At 40.6% G+C, this 13143-nt stretch overlaps 1 protein-coding gene across 4 annotated transcripts in view; it reads right to left on the reverse strand.

The window, feature by feature from the left end:
• Nucleotides 1-13143, reverse strand: part of sgsm2 (small G protein signaling modulator 2) — a 143642-nt gene that overhangs the window by 24628 nt on the left and 105871 nt on the right. For 2 of the 4 annotated variants that reach the window (XR_013490938.1, XM_033630905.2), the window contains exons 8-14: nt 11415-11539; nt 11188-11255; nt 10731-10894; nt 10010-10142; nt 9590-9727; nt 2385-2559; nt 450-514 (exon numbers count right to left, since the gene is read on the reverse strand). Coding sequence is in view for 3 of the 4 variants with exons in the window: in XM_033630905.2 (XP_033486796.1) it covers nt 450-514; nt 2385-2559; nt 9590-9727; nt 10010-10142; nt 10731-10894; nt 11188-11255; nt 11415-11539 (868 nt within the window). In the remaining variant the exon portion in view is untranslated. The remainder of the gene's footprint in view (nt 1-449; nt 515-2384; nt 2560-9589; nt 9728-10009; nt 10143-10730; nt 10895-11187; nt 11256-11414; nt 11540-13143) is intronic. The other 2 variants (XM_033630906.2, XM_033630907.2) reach the window with 2 other exon arrangements.

A 13143-nucleotide genomic window follows, 5' to 3' on the forward strand; every position in this document is an offset into this window, starting at 1 on the left:
ACAGCTTATAAACCTGCTGTTTTATGAAGCAGCAGTGGCTGCTGCATCAAGCCATACATCCAAATGACTTTAATTGATTTTAAAATCAATTGTGTTCTCAGCTGGAGGTAAGCAGCCCAGTGTTGCTACTGTGTTCTGCAGGCTGCAAGTGAAACATTAACCTACAGCAAACACACTGTCTATAAGAATATGATATATGTACAGTGTATAAAAAAGAAAATATAAGATATTGACTGCAGTCAATTTTTACTCGCATTTTATGTATCTGCTTAAAGTTGTCATCCTACACTATATTGACTAAAACTGAAAATAAAAAAATCTTACTTGTGTGTACGCGAGGGATTTACGTGTCTCTGGTAAATAATTAATTCACACAATTCATGCCACAGTCATAATATTCACAAAGCAGCAAAAATATATGAAATGCAGGGGTAATATGATGTACTTACATCCATAAAAGGCTCTGGAGACTATCTGCCGCTTCATGTTTTGGCAGAGCATCTTTAGAGGAATTCTGGTGTAAAGAAAAGAAATCCACCATAACTGTCAAGCCACTGTCTGTCTGATCTGTAAAGGCTTATTCTTCAAATATTTGCTTTTAATGAAGAAACGTCAGACCTGGCTGAAAGCTGAGGCAAAAATAATGGAGAGACTTTATGTGGGGCTTTCTATGGGATAGATGAACTAGATGCTGCCTCCACAATAAGTCTGACTCCTTAGAATTCCATTTCACAAAGTCGGTTATTATTACCACAGTGCAGACACACACAATAGCCCCCACAGCTACGGTGATCTCACTTCTTCTAATGTGTGTCTTGGTGGCATCCTGTTAAGGTACAAATTAACAGCCTATCACAGTCAGCTGTTTTAAATGTTGCCTACTCTTCCATCTTCACGTCCAAACGCCAGTCAAGTCACCCGAGGAAAATGTTGGCATTGTACATTTCTGCAAATGATGGTGTGACACTTTTGCGAGACACCCGCCAAGCTGCAGATCACTGTACAAGACCAACACACAACAAAACCAGTTGTGTTTTAGTGACCAGTAGCTGTTTTTCTAGCTGCTTTATTGGCACCAAACATGATAGGGCTGAAGATTGGTACCCAATACCTTTGAGGTATAGACTGAAATAGCCCAGTACCAAGTAGCAGTGAAACGTCTCCAGCCAAAAGATACCTGCATTTGATCCTTTTTGCACCTGAGTCTGATCCAGGACCAGCCTGACTCCCTGCAGGATCAACAAACTTTCTGTTGCTGCCCTCTCCCAAACAGCTCTCCTCCCAGCAAATGGTTAGTTCAACAACTGCCCATTTAGCACAAGCTAACACAGCAGCAGCAGCAGCTAACATCCAACCTCAAGCTATTAAACGGTACCAACACACTGACATCATAATGGCGCAACTGTCATTAAACCCGTTAACTACTGTTAGGAAATGTTACTGGTGTGATGTTAACAGTTAGCCCTGTCACTGTGTTTGTACAGCCAGGCAGACTCTCACAACTGTCCTTGGCCAAAAGCTCACACTCCTGCAGCAGCTACAATCCATATACTCTGTGGTGTGTGGAAGGTGAGGGCAGTGTATTTAACAGAGTTGACAGTTCAGCTTGCTGACATGTCACCACAATATTTAAAAGCATGGCTATAATACGCTACATTCACATTATGGTTATCGAATTAAGTACTGTAATGGCACAGTATCACTTGAAGGGTACTGGTATTGGTGCTGGTATCATATTTTTTAAAACAATTAAACTAAGACCTAAAACTGCTTTTTCCCCCCACTGGGATAGTGCCACGAAAAACGATGTTTTCTAACATCAGAATATAACGGAGACATCAGTGCTTTTTAGCGAAGACTGTGCCCCCAGAACCAGGTAATATAAGCCATAACATGACCTTTTCCTGACTGTAACCAAGTGGTTTTTGTACCTAAAACAAATTAACCACAGATTGTTGAAATGTAAAGCTTCAAAGTATCTGCCACATAATGTGCAAATATAATATATCCATAGTTTGCACAAACATAGAATGCCAACATTTGATCTTCTGGCTCCATGCTGCTGCCAAGACAGCAGCAAACATTTTAAAATGTCCTCTGCAAAGATTCATAAAATTTCACTAAATCAGTTTAGAGTCAACAAAATCGCAGTACTGAGTTTTAAATCAATGAAGCTGGTTTTCCAAAACATCCTCATGTACTCTCAGTGTTATTCATAACACCTTTTTCTTTACTGTATTGATAACCTCTGTTTCCCAAACTAGACTCTACTAACCTCAATTTGTTGCTCAAAACATATTATAGATCAAAACAGGCTCACTGCAGCACACTGTTACCAGTAAAGGTTTAACAGGAAGGTTTTTGGGATGTTAGTAAGAACATACGTGTGAATATCTGATGGCTCGTGCATGCAGGTGCAGCCAGCCGGGTAGTCGAAGGACACGCTGCTGCCAGCTGTGGAGCAGGACTGGCACAGTGATTCATGAGTGGTTACTTCTGCTTGTTGCCACGACGATGGGCTGCCTCCAAAACCCTGCATCTCCATCATCTCCCCGTGGTCTAAAGCACAGAGAATGACAGTGAGAAGGCAGAGAGCTCTCAGTGTTCTGAGACAAAATAGATACTGCTGTTTACATGTACTACTCTCTTTAGTTATTTAACAGTCTCCAGTGCATTTAAATCCACTTCACACTGGCTGTTTTATGTCTTACATATTATGACATAGGCCTCTCAGCTCAACCATAAATACATCTTTCCATGTATTGTTATTCATGACATCAAGAGATGGGTAGATGGGTGAAAGTTTTACACTCATGTTACATGTGAGAGCTGGAAAAGCAAGCATAGAGAGGAAACCAAAAGTGGAGGGGGACAGTTCAGGAAGCAGGAACGGTGCTGTGGGAGAGACAGGCAGAGAGGATGCAGGGAGGCCATGCTGGTTCAGTTCATTCAGAGGGGAGGCAGAGGAGACAGCAGAGCTCAGGGACGCTCCAGACAAACAAGACAGAGGAGGAAGTAGCAGAGGAAGAGGAGAGGAAGTGAAGGAGCCGACAGAAGAGGAGAAGACAGGGACGAGGCTGACGCTCAGGCCATGCAGGATGCATAAAGCCAGAACAAGACAAGAGACACCAATAGAAATTATTTCATAAACAACAAAAAACAAATGGACTCCAGTAAAAGGGCACACAAAAGGGAGGAAAAAAAAACATAAAAACTTCAACATTAAATAAATGCTCTTCACCTTAATTCTTCAGGTTGGAGCTGATGACCTGTCATAAATATGAAGCTGCGCTTTGGTTGTTCAATAACCCCAAAAAACAAATAATATTAAGAACGAAAAAAAAAAGCGAACAGAAAAAATGCTGGAGCGAGACCGACATTTGGCCTCCCCCCTCTTTACTTTAGGACTAGACGTGATCAACGACTGTTTTTGGGCTCAGTATTGCAACCCTGCTCACACAAGGACTCCACGTCTCTACTACTGCGGAACCCCACAGGACCGTAATGAGAGGGGTGGAGGAGGGGGCGAGGGGGGGGCAAGGGGGGGCAAGGGGAGGAGTGGCGGGGGTTAGTGAAGAATTACAGTGAACAGCATCGCAGCAAACGACTGCACAAACAGAGGAGAAACAACTGAGGAAGTCAGAGGAGAGAGAGAGCGAGAGAGAGAAATCAAAACAAACAGAGGAGGAGACCGTGAGAGGATTTTCCATCACAAGTACGTAGAAACACATAGTCGTTCTTTAAAAAACAATGAAATGGGTGCATATCTCCCATGCAAAAATTGTCAGGCATGTTGCAAGTGAGAAATGAAAGGACAAAAAGAAGGAAACAGAATTTAGTCAAAGTAAAGGAGTGCAAAAAAAACGAAGCAAATTATCAAAGTGATTCTTGGCCACGTCAGCGTAAACCCAAGAGTGTTGAGGCATGCTTCCAGAGCTATACCCTCTCATAACTCTGCAATCAGCACTACAAATCCCAGAATGCAAAGCAGCCAGAAAGGCCTTGACCTAGACGAGGAGACCTGGGGTTAGTTTAAATCTGTGTGACAGTGATGAAACCAGGTGACAGCCATGTACAGTCACTGTGTTTGGCAGCACTCTATAAAACAAGTCTGTTCATTTGACAGTTTGTTTCCAGTGTGTGTTCCACAGGATCCCTGCCAAGTCAGTGGATTAAACTGTGTCACTGAGCGGTGGGAAGAAGGAGGAGAGACAGAGAGGGAGTAACATTCAGCAGGAAGGGTGTAGTGGCTGCTGTGGCATTAACTGGATGTCTGACAGTATCTGTGACAAAGGCACCATTTTCTGAAGACACAATGTTATTGTGCCGGATTACAATGTCTAGGGACTCCGATCCTCCTGGCTGTCATTTACAGCAAATTCAGCCAACAAAATGCTGAAAATGTAATTTATTGTTGGAAGGGAGTCTACAGGTATAAGCCCCCTAAATTCAATGCTTTTTAAGACCTTTTTTTTGTTTGGACAAATCATCTCTTTCTTATTTAAGTAGTGAAGGTAAGTAAAATGGTAAGTAGTATACAGTAGGCGGTCCCATACAGAGGAAGATTTTATGTAGAAATAAGTAAGTTAAATTAATTTCCTTTACTGTAAAGGGTAAGTGCAAATAAAAGGTATTAGGTTCAATGGTAGGTTTAAACATTTGTAACATCAGAAAAGTGGACTGACACGCAGAAGAGCTCAACTCATTTTCACAAAAAAAAAAAAAAAAAAGATTGATAAATTAAATTAGATAAAATGTTTGTAGCAACAGGGACCTCCAAGACTTTTAAAGGACCTGCAGACACCCTGGTTGAGTAAATGCTATGGAATGGTTGGATTCGGCTGAGACTGTGTTTTATTGGTGCTACAGATGATCCTAAATCATCAAGCTGCTTACTTTAAGACTTAGGAACTGCTGACTTAGTAACTAACATTGTGATGATGTATCACTGCTCATGCTGCTCCTCTGCCTCTTCTCCATCTGACACCTGCAGCTTCGCCTCTGATTTACCATGTAAGCATTGCACAAGATCTACATTATAGTTTATGTTACTGGAGTATCATGTGCAGCACTGGAGACTGTACTGACTGTGCTCACTGCTACACTTTAAAGTTGACATTAATGTATAAATTTGATTATATTTGATACACAGATTATATATATTATTATATTATATGAGCCTTTGACTATGGCTGTTGTGCAACTGACAGTACTACAGAAAACCTTGAAGGGTAACTTTGGTATTTTCAGATTGGACACTTTTTTTCTCATGTTTTTAATTCTAGGTGACAAATGTGACATTTTTTTTAAAATTGGTCCTGTATTGAGAGAAAGTATCAAGCGGTGAAACAGGCGTGTTTAGACATCCACTAAAAGTGCATGTGATTATCACTGGTAGGCTCAGATTGTTATTCTAAGTGTCTGGCAACATTCTGGAAAGGATCCCTAGAGAGATAGACTCTTTTATAATACTAATAATAATAATAAGAAGAAGAAGAAATTTATTTATAGAGCACTTTACATCAAAGCGCTGTACAGGTGAATTTTGGTAAGTGGGATGTGGGGATTCGTAAAACAACATCTGCAGTCTTACAGTTTTGAAACCCTGAGTAATCCTTTATGAAAGCTAACTTGTATTTCCTTCCACAGCTTTTTGTCACTGCCCTAGCAGTTCATCTCTATGAGCTTATTGCCTTCAGCCATGGCTATTGCTGACTCGGAGGCATGTAACTCTTAAACAAAACACATCTATCTACATAGGGCCCTTTCCATAATGTTGTCAGACACTTAGAATGGCAATCTGAGTCTTTCAGTGGCAAAAACAAGCATTTTTTTTAAAATATAAATTGACGCTGTGCAACTTCCCATTAACATTACATTGCAGCCTATTTTGCTGCTGACAGCTGCAGTGAGCTCACGAAATACTGGACCAATTTCAATAATGGTTGGTTCCATTAGTCACAGAAACACATGGGGAAATAGGGGCCACCATGAAAAATACCGAAGTAAAGGGACACAAGGTGTGATCTTTAAAGTCTACTTTACTCCTGACACAGCACAATACAAATGAAATGGTATATGGCTACAAAGTACCATAGCAAGCAGAAATTCTGCATGTTGTATATAAAAAGTGCTACATGTAGCATTTTAAACATCAGTGGCATTAACAAATGTATTGCTGTAACGTTGGTATCATACCTTCAAGCCTGAAAGGACTCTTTTTGACGCCTTGAGCCAAAGGAACCAGGTGAAAATACAACCTCCTTTCAGTTTCTAGCATACAGAGAGCAATATTAGCATTCATTTGGTGTCTGTGTTCACCTGATGAATTGTTCCCTTTCCTATATGCTCTGTTTTGGTCTCCACCAACTCCTGAGAAAAATATCCGACTCATTAGTGGCTGTCTGCTGTTTAGTGCTGAGCAAGTAGCACACAGTGAGTTTAACCTCTCAGAACTTTTCTGACAAAACCTGCTGTGGCTGGAAGCAGAGCTGGTGAGAGCAGAATGAAGTGTTCCTAACTAAACAATTAGCCATAATAGTCTAAAAGACTTTGTAGAGTTGCTAATTGCTAATTCTGTGCTAATTCTCTGTGGTCTGGTCAATAAGAGCGGCCATTTTCACTCCACATAGTCCTTTGAATCATTACATATTGATTAGTGGAGCAATTACTGAGACCATGATGGAGACAATGGATGACATTTGTCTCATGCCAGAGAATTTCATGGCTAAATTAAGACCACATTTCCAACTCAAACCCTAAGGCTTCCTGGCCCTTACAAATCACTTTCATTATGGCAGAGGACAAACAAATAGGAGGTAACTTCTCTCATCTTTTATTCTGTCAAATACTTGCCAGAAAATGTCTTTTTTCACTTTAAGGAATACTTTGCAGATTTTCAGCTGGATTTGTATCTTAACAATGTGGGTCGTATGTGTGAATGAACCGTGGTCAACTTTCCTCCATATTAGCAGCATCCACATCTCCCTGCTCATCTCTCAGCTAAAATCTGCAAAACTCTTCATCTTGTGGATTTTCACTGGCTCTCAGGCTGTTGCTAAAACTACAGATTGTATTTCCTCATTTATTAATTCCAACCACGGTCACAAAGAATATAGAAGTGGATTCAGAGAGAGCTCCGCCCCTCTCGCTCTCTTTATTAAACCCTGACCACATTCCAATCAAACAATAAAACTCAGCAGTACTGATCAAATATAAACCAAGATTTTGTTACTTTTTAGAAACATATGTTAGTGCACTTTTTCACTGTAATATGAGGATTTGTGAACAGGAGGCGTGCGCCTTACCGTTTCCTGTATTGTAACAATGTAAGCTGAAAAGAAATCAGATATTTAAGCTTACTGTTTAACTGTAATTTGAGATTGTTTGACACCAGCAAGCTGCCATATTGCTTCCTGTAACCCACTAGTGGTAGCGTTTACTGGTCCGGTGTGGCGCAGTGCATTCTGGTAGTTGCAGGTTTTCTACCTCTTGAGCAAAAGTAAATGCCACAGTCCTTTTTCTTTGTTTTCTCTGGTCATGTAGCACTAATTTCAAAAGTATTTGTGTCTTTCTGCTGCATAGACAGCCCAGTTTTTATGAAGTGACCATCTTTCCAGCAGTGAAATACTTCTTTAAAGCTACAGCTGGCAACATTTGTAAAAAATAACTTTTGTCATATTTGCTGAAATGGTCACTATATACAAACAGCAGTTTATGAGATAGATAATTGGTGAAATTGTCCTCATAAGCCCCATTTCCACTAAACACTTTCAGTATGGTTCCTTTGGAACCAAATGTAATCCTTCAGACATGGTACCTAGACATTCGGTCTGTTTAGCATTTCCACTGCAATGTGAGCGGGGTTGTTGTCACTCACTGTTCCGTTCAGCACTCACTGTATTTCCTCATCACTGGTGACACAGATGGAAGTCTGTACCTCATTTAACATCCACAGAATGAGGTTGCCCGCTGACATTCTCAGAACAAATTAGAACAGTAAGAGTGAGCGTCTCACTCAATGGGATGTTCAAAAATAGTGGGTTGGTGCATTTAGTCCTTCTCAAGCAAGCGCAGGTGTTGAGTGTTGCTGTAGCCCACAGGAATGATGCTCTGCAATGCTTTTTTTTCTCCAGGTGAGGATTGGAATATGTGCAGTTCACATAGTCTGGTCGAAGTTAATATATATTTAAGTTTGTGTCATTAAAGAGAGAAAATAAAAAGTAATGGAGTGGTCAGAGTTGTCATATTGAAATTTAAGGTGTGCTGATGGATTCACATTAACTCATGCATTAACATTATAAGTAAACATTCCACCTTAAAAGTTGCCGGCAGTCAGCCCTGTGAATTAAATTATTTTTTTCTCAGACTAAAGGGAACAGCAAAATATCCTTTGATTTTATAGTTATAGTTTGCTAATGTATGTAAGACTGGCCACGTTATGAACAGCGGTTACATAAGCCTCAAAACCAGCCACAACAATTGACCAATCAATGGACTACAGTGTTCACAGCTCCAACTTTTAGTACAAGTTCTGTGTGCTGGGTACCCCAACAGATGGGTGACCAAAAAATCGGGATGATAAGGAACAGTGCCATTGGAACCATCCACAACATTCACAATGGAGACAGAAAAAATCTATACCGAACTGAACCATACCAGACTGCTAGGTGGAAATGGGACTATGGTACTTCCAATGGCATTTGCAAGAATCCATCGTGACTGAAGGAAACCATCTAATTAAAACCGAAGAGCTCCAGCTGGTGGGCAGGGCTTGGTTTTGACTCGGCTGGGTCATTTTACAGCTTGCTTTACAGTTTGCTACATATGTTTCTGAAAACATTTGAGATGAGATGTCGGCAATGAAGTAACAGAATCTATTCTTATTTGACCAGCGCTACCCAGTTTGACAGTTCAGAAGCAGTGATCGACATGACTGACAGCTGTGTTAGAGACTCTGCTCTGATTGGTTGTTTTCCTTCAGCTGCGGTGGATTCTTGCAAATGCTATTAGCAGCAGTAGATGGAGGAGGAAGAATATGTATTTTTCACATATTATCTGTCTGATGTACTACTGTCAGGATATGGTGACCGTTTCAGTAAGTATGACAAAAAGGTATTTTTCTAAAAGTTACCAACTACAGCTTTACAGAGGAGCCACCAGGGGGAAAAAAATGCAGATTTACTAAATAAAACTGAATGAAACCTGGTGGTACAAAGTTAGAGGCTGCTTGTCTCAGCTAATGTTGGACTCTTTTGTATCTGTTGTCTCAGAGTTATTGCGTTAATCATTTATTAATGCTTATTTTATTGCCATTGTTAAAATATTACAGCAACTTTTCAATTTTGTGTTGATCAACCTGAACGTCTCCATGTCCTTAACACAGGCAACCTGCCTACTCCACACTGTTGGGCTCGGCCTCAGGAAGCACACACACAGGCAGACGGAGCTGGGGGGTGGAGTCAGGAAGGGGAAGAGAGGAGGGCCATGATGGGTGGGATGCGGGAAGGGACATCTGAAGCCAGGGACAGGTCTCAGGAGTGGGGAGGGGGGTGGTGGGGTTGGGTGGGTGTGTTAAGGTGATAAAAACCTTTCATGACATTAGGGTCTGTGAGGTTCCGCGAGCAGATCATTGAGATCATAGCATGGAGCCTATCTTCCTCTTCCTCGTCATCATCCAGCGACGGAGCACGGCTGCCCGTGGTGTGGTGGTAGTTTATAGTGACTGCTTGCACCAGTGGGACAACAGAGAACACAGTTAGAACAGTGCCATCCTACAGACCTCGGGAAGAGCATTGTGGGAGATACACAACGCTACACCTGCACTTTGTAAACACATCATGGGAAGACAAAATTCAAGTAGATATTCAGTACTTTTGTTTTAAAAGGAAAAGCAATATCAGACTGGAGAGTTAACCATAGATGAGTTTACATTAGTGTTGTGTGCAGCCTCTACTGCCTTAGGAATACTTTGTATCAGTGTGCATGACAGTGTAAAAGTGTTACTTACTGGCGTCGTAGCGGTATCCAGGGTAGACGATGCGAAACACGTAGTCAGCAGCTGTCTGCTCCTCTCCGTTCCTGTCTTGGTCGATGAGTCTGGCAGTACTACTCCTCTTCCTCAGTTTAGGGAACACTTTTCCCTGCAGAGCACAGACAGATGTATCAAAGTGTGTAAAAGGCCACAAGGTTTCCACTGTGTTTCAAAGATAATTTTGGATAAATCTAAACAGGCAAAACTCCTTTGGATAAATGTTGTTTTTATGCGCTGTTTGGTACCTGAGTTGATGGGACAGTTAAGGAAGAACTGGTGCTAATATTGATTATTTCTTTCACACTTACAATAAATGAGTTAGAATAAATAACAATAATATAAATAATACCACATAGTATCAGAAAAACACTGCAGCTGCATTCCATGTTTTGGATGTTGGGGGCCCCTAAAACCCACAAAGGATAAGTCTAAAATAGTGGAAGGTTCTCCGGCTCATCTATAACATTGTTGATCATCCAGAAAAAAATTAGTTTTAGTTTTAGTTTAGTTTTACTTAACTATAATAACCTTGGTCTACAAGTATCCAAGTCATACTGTACATCTGTACTACTTTGTGTGAATTCAGCTCCTCAGTGGGATCTGTATCAAAGACAGAAGGGATTTCATTTAGGTTAAGGGTTGCTAGTTTGGACGGATAAACCTGAGGTTTGAATACAACGCTCAGAAGTTGACAGACCTTGCCTTTCTGGGACCAGAGGGGGGGCTCCAGCTGACCCCGCGGTAAAAGGCCTGTTTCCAGACAGGAGAGGAAGGCCAGGAGGTGACCACCGGGGGGGAAGTGGAGAGGCGGCCGCTGGATTCCATCCTGACTAACCAGAACCAGTGTACCACCACAATCAGCTGGAATATGATAGAAAAACATTAGACGAGGATGAGGTAGGAAGAAAAAAATAAGAGAGATAATAAGAGGTGAAGAAGCGGTCAACAGCATAAATGAATCCATATGATCTGCACTGCCCATTAACAGTAGATTTACACTTTATCAAGACAAGTAATCAATACTGTGATATGACAACAGCTTATGAAACCCTTCATGACCAAACACTCTTAATATATGGTGACTGATGTGGTGTGATCTGACTGTGTGTGCAGGGATGAATGAATGATGAGGTAATGTGGGAAAGTGTACTCACGGCGCTGGTGACAGTGAATACAGACTATCTGGCGCAGAGGGACAGTCAGAGCATAGTCCCAGTAGATACTGACAGAGAGGGGAAGACAAGATGCAAAACAAAGCTTCAGAGGCAATTGCATATTTCCAGACACTGTCAGTGTCATTAAAAGCATGTCTTTTTTCCACAATGAGGAGTTACATCATTTATATATTATCTATAAACATATGATCAGTGTGTTTGGCTACCTCTTCTCCAGGTCACAGTCTCCCAGTGTGCCGTTGATGAGCTGGTTGGGTGTCCACTTTAGAGTGAGGTTATCACCAGCCTGGTGGAGTGATAAGTAGCCCCGCAACACTTCCATGTCCTTCTTCTAGGGCGGGGGAAGGAAAAGGAAGAGGACAGGATATAATGTGAGACTTCTGGTGTGAAGGAGCACAAGACAGAGAGCAGAAAACTGAGGCCGTGTTCCTTAAACTTTTTTAATCTTAACTATTTCTTGAAGAATTTCTCTCTAACATTTAATATTTGTGGCTAAATAAACAATAGTCAGGGTCTGAAGGCCAGATGAAATGGCATTTCGAGAGTATCAAGCTTCAGAATTGTGACATGTATTTATTGTAATCCACTATTTATACTATCCTAAAAAACACAGGACTTTCCCCAGTAGACCAGTGTTTGGAACTTAAAGTTAACTTTGAGTAATTTTCAGGTACGTCATCACCATGTTACTTTTCCTAAACCAAGCCACAGTAACTTTACATTAAGTATGTAATGTCATATGTGGGGTGCTAATTTATAGGATGTCTTATGAACTGCTGTGTGGGCATTTTCATAGGATATCATACATACAGTTGTATGAGGATATGTTGCCAAACAAAGAATGTTAGGGGCTAATACTAATTACACATTACATAAACTAATCAGACCCGAAATTTGATGCTAACACTAACTGTTGGTGCTGGGTAATCACAAGTGACATGTTGTCCTTTATGTGGTAGTTGTCACTGTGTTTAATATTCAGTATTATCATTTCCCCCACTATGGCAGCAAGCTAGCTAAGACCTGGAGGTATGACATCAGTCGGAACAAACAATTTCATTAGTCCAACATATATTTCCTCAGGTAGAAATCTACTGAAATACTGAAATCGAGGTCTGTCCAGATATGTTTTCCTCCACAGTAATGACCCGCAGGGGTGTGCCAGTATTCATAAAAACCCCACACAATCAGATTTTTATAAAATTTCTGTGCAAATTTTTTGGAAGAAAATCTGTGCTTGGTGTGAAACGGCTTTAAATCTTAACTTTATGGTTAAAGGTTGCAGATTGTTTGATGGGTGGATGTCATGATATGATTGGTTGGTACTACAGTACTATACCTAAGCATACTTTACATTTGTTTTACGGATGAAAACATGATTGGATTTGATAAAAGAATTTTAAGAAATTGATTTCTTCTTTAATAAACTGTTAAATAGGTGCACAATATGACAGAGAATGTGACTGAAACAGGTTAAAAAGACTTCTCTAATGTCTCTAATGTCTTCTTAAAAAGACATTAGAGAAATATTTACTCATACATTTATGACAGTTTAACACTCAGCCTATCTGCTTCATCAGGAATTTCTGATAAGATTCAACAAAGGCAACAATGGTGTCTCCATGGCAGCACAAGCAAATAATGGAAAAAGCCACACACTAGATTGTGCTCCCATAAACATATACTGACTTTAATTATCACAGAGATTACATTTAAGTAAATCTATGTCCATGGGAGCATAATCTAGTATGTAGAATCTACTTTTTCCGTGTTTTGCATTATCTCTTATCCAGCACCTATTGTTCATCCTAACCCTACAAGCAAATAACCCTCAGATCTGATCACGTTATTGAAAGCAGGTTTTCAGGGTTTTTTCCTATTCAAACCGGACAGGCTCCGATGTTGCTCAACACTGCACATGTATATGTTACTAAT

The sequence above is a fragment of the Epinephelus lanceolatus genome, chromosome 4, assembly GCF_041903045.1.
Source record: "Epinephelus lanceolatus isolate andai-2023 chromosome 4, ASM4190304v1, whole genome shotgun sequence".
Lineage (NCBI taxonomy): Eukaryota > Metazoa > Chordata > Actinopteri > Perciformes > Serranidae > Epinephelus > Epinephelus lanceolatus.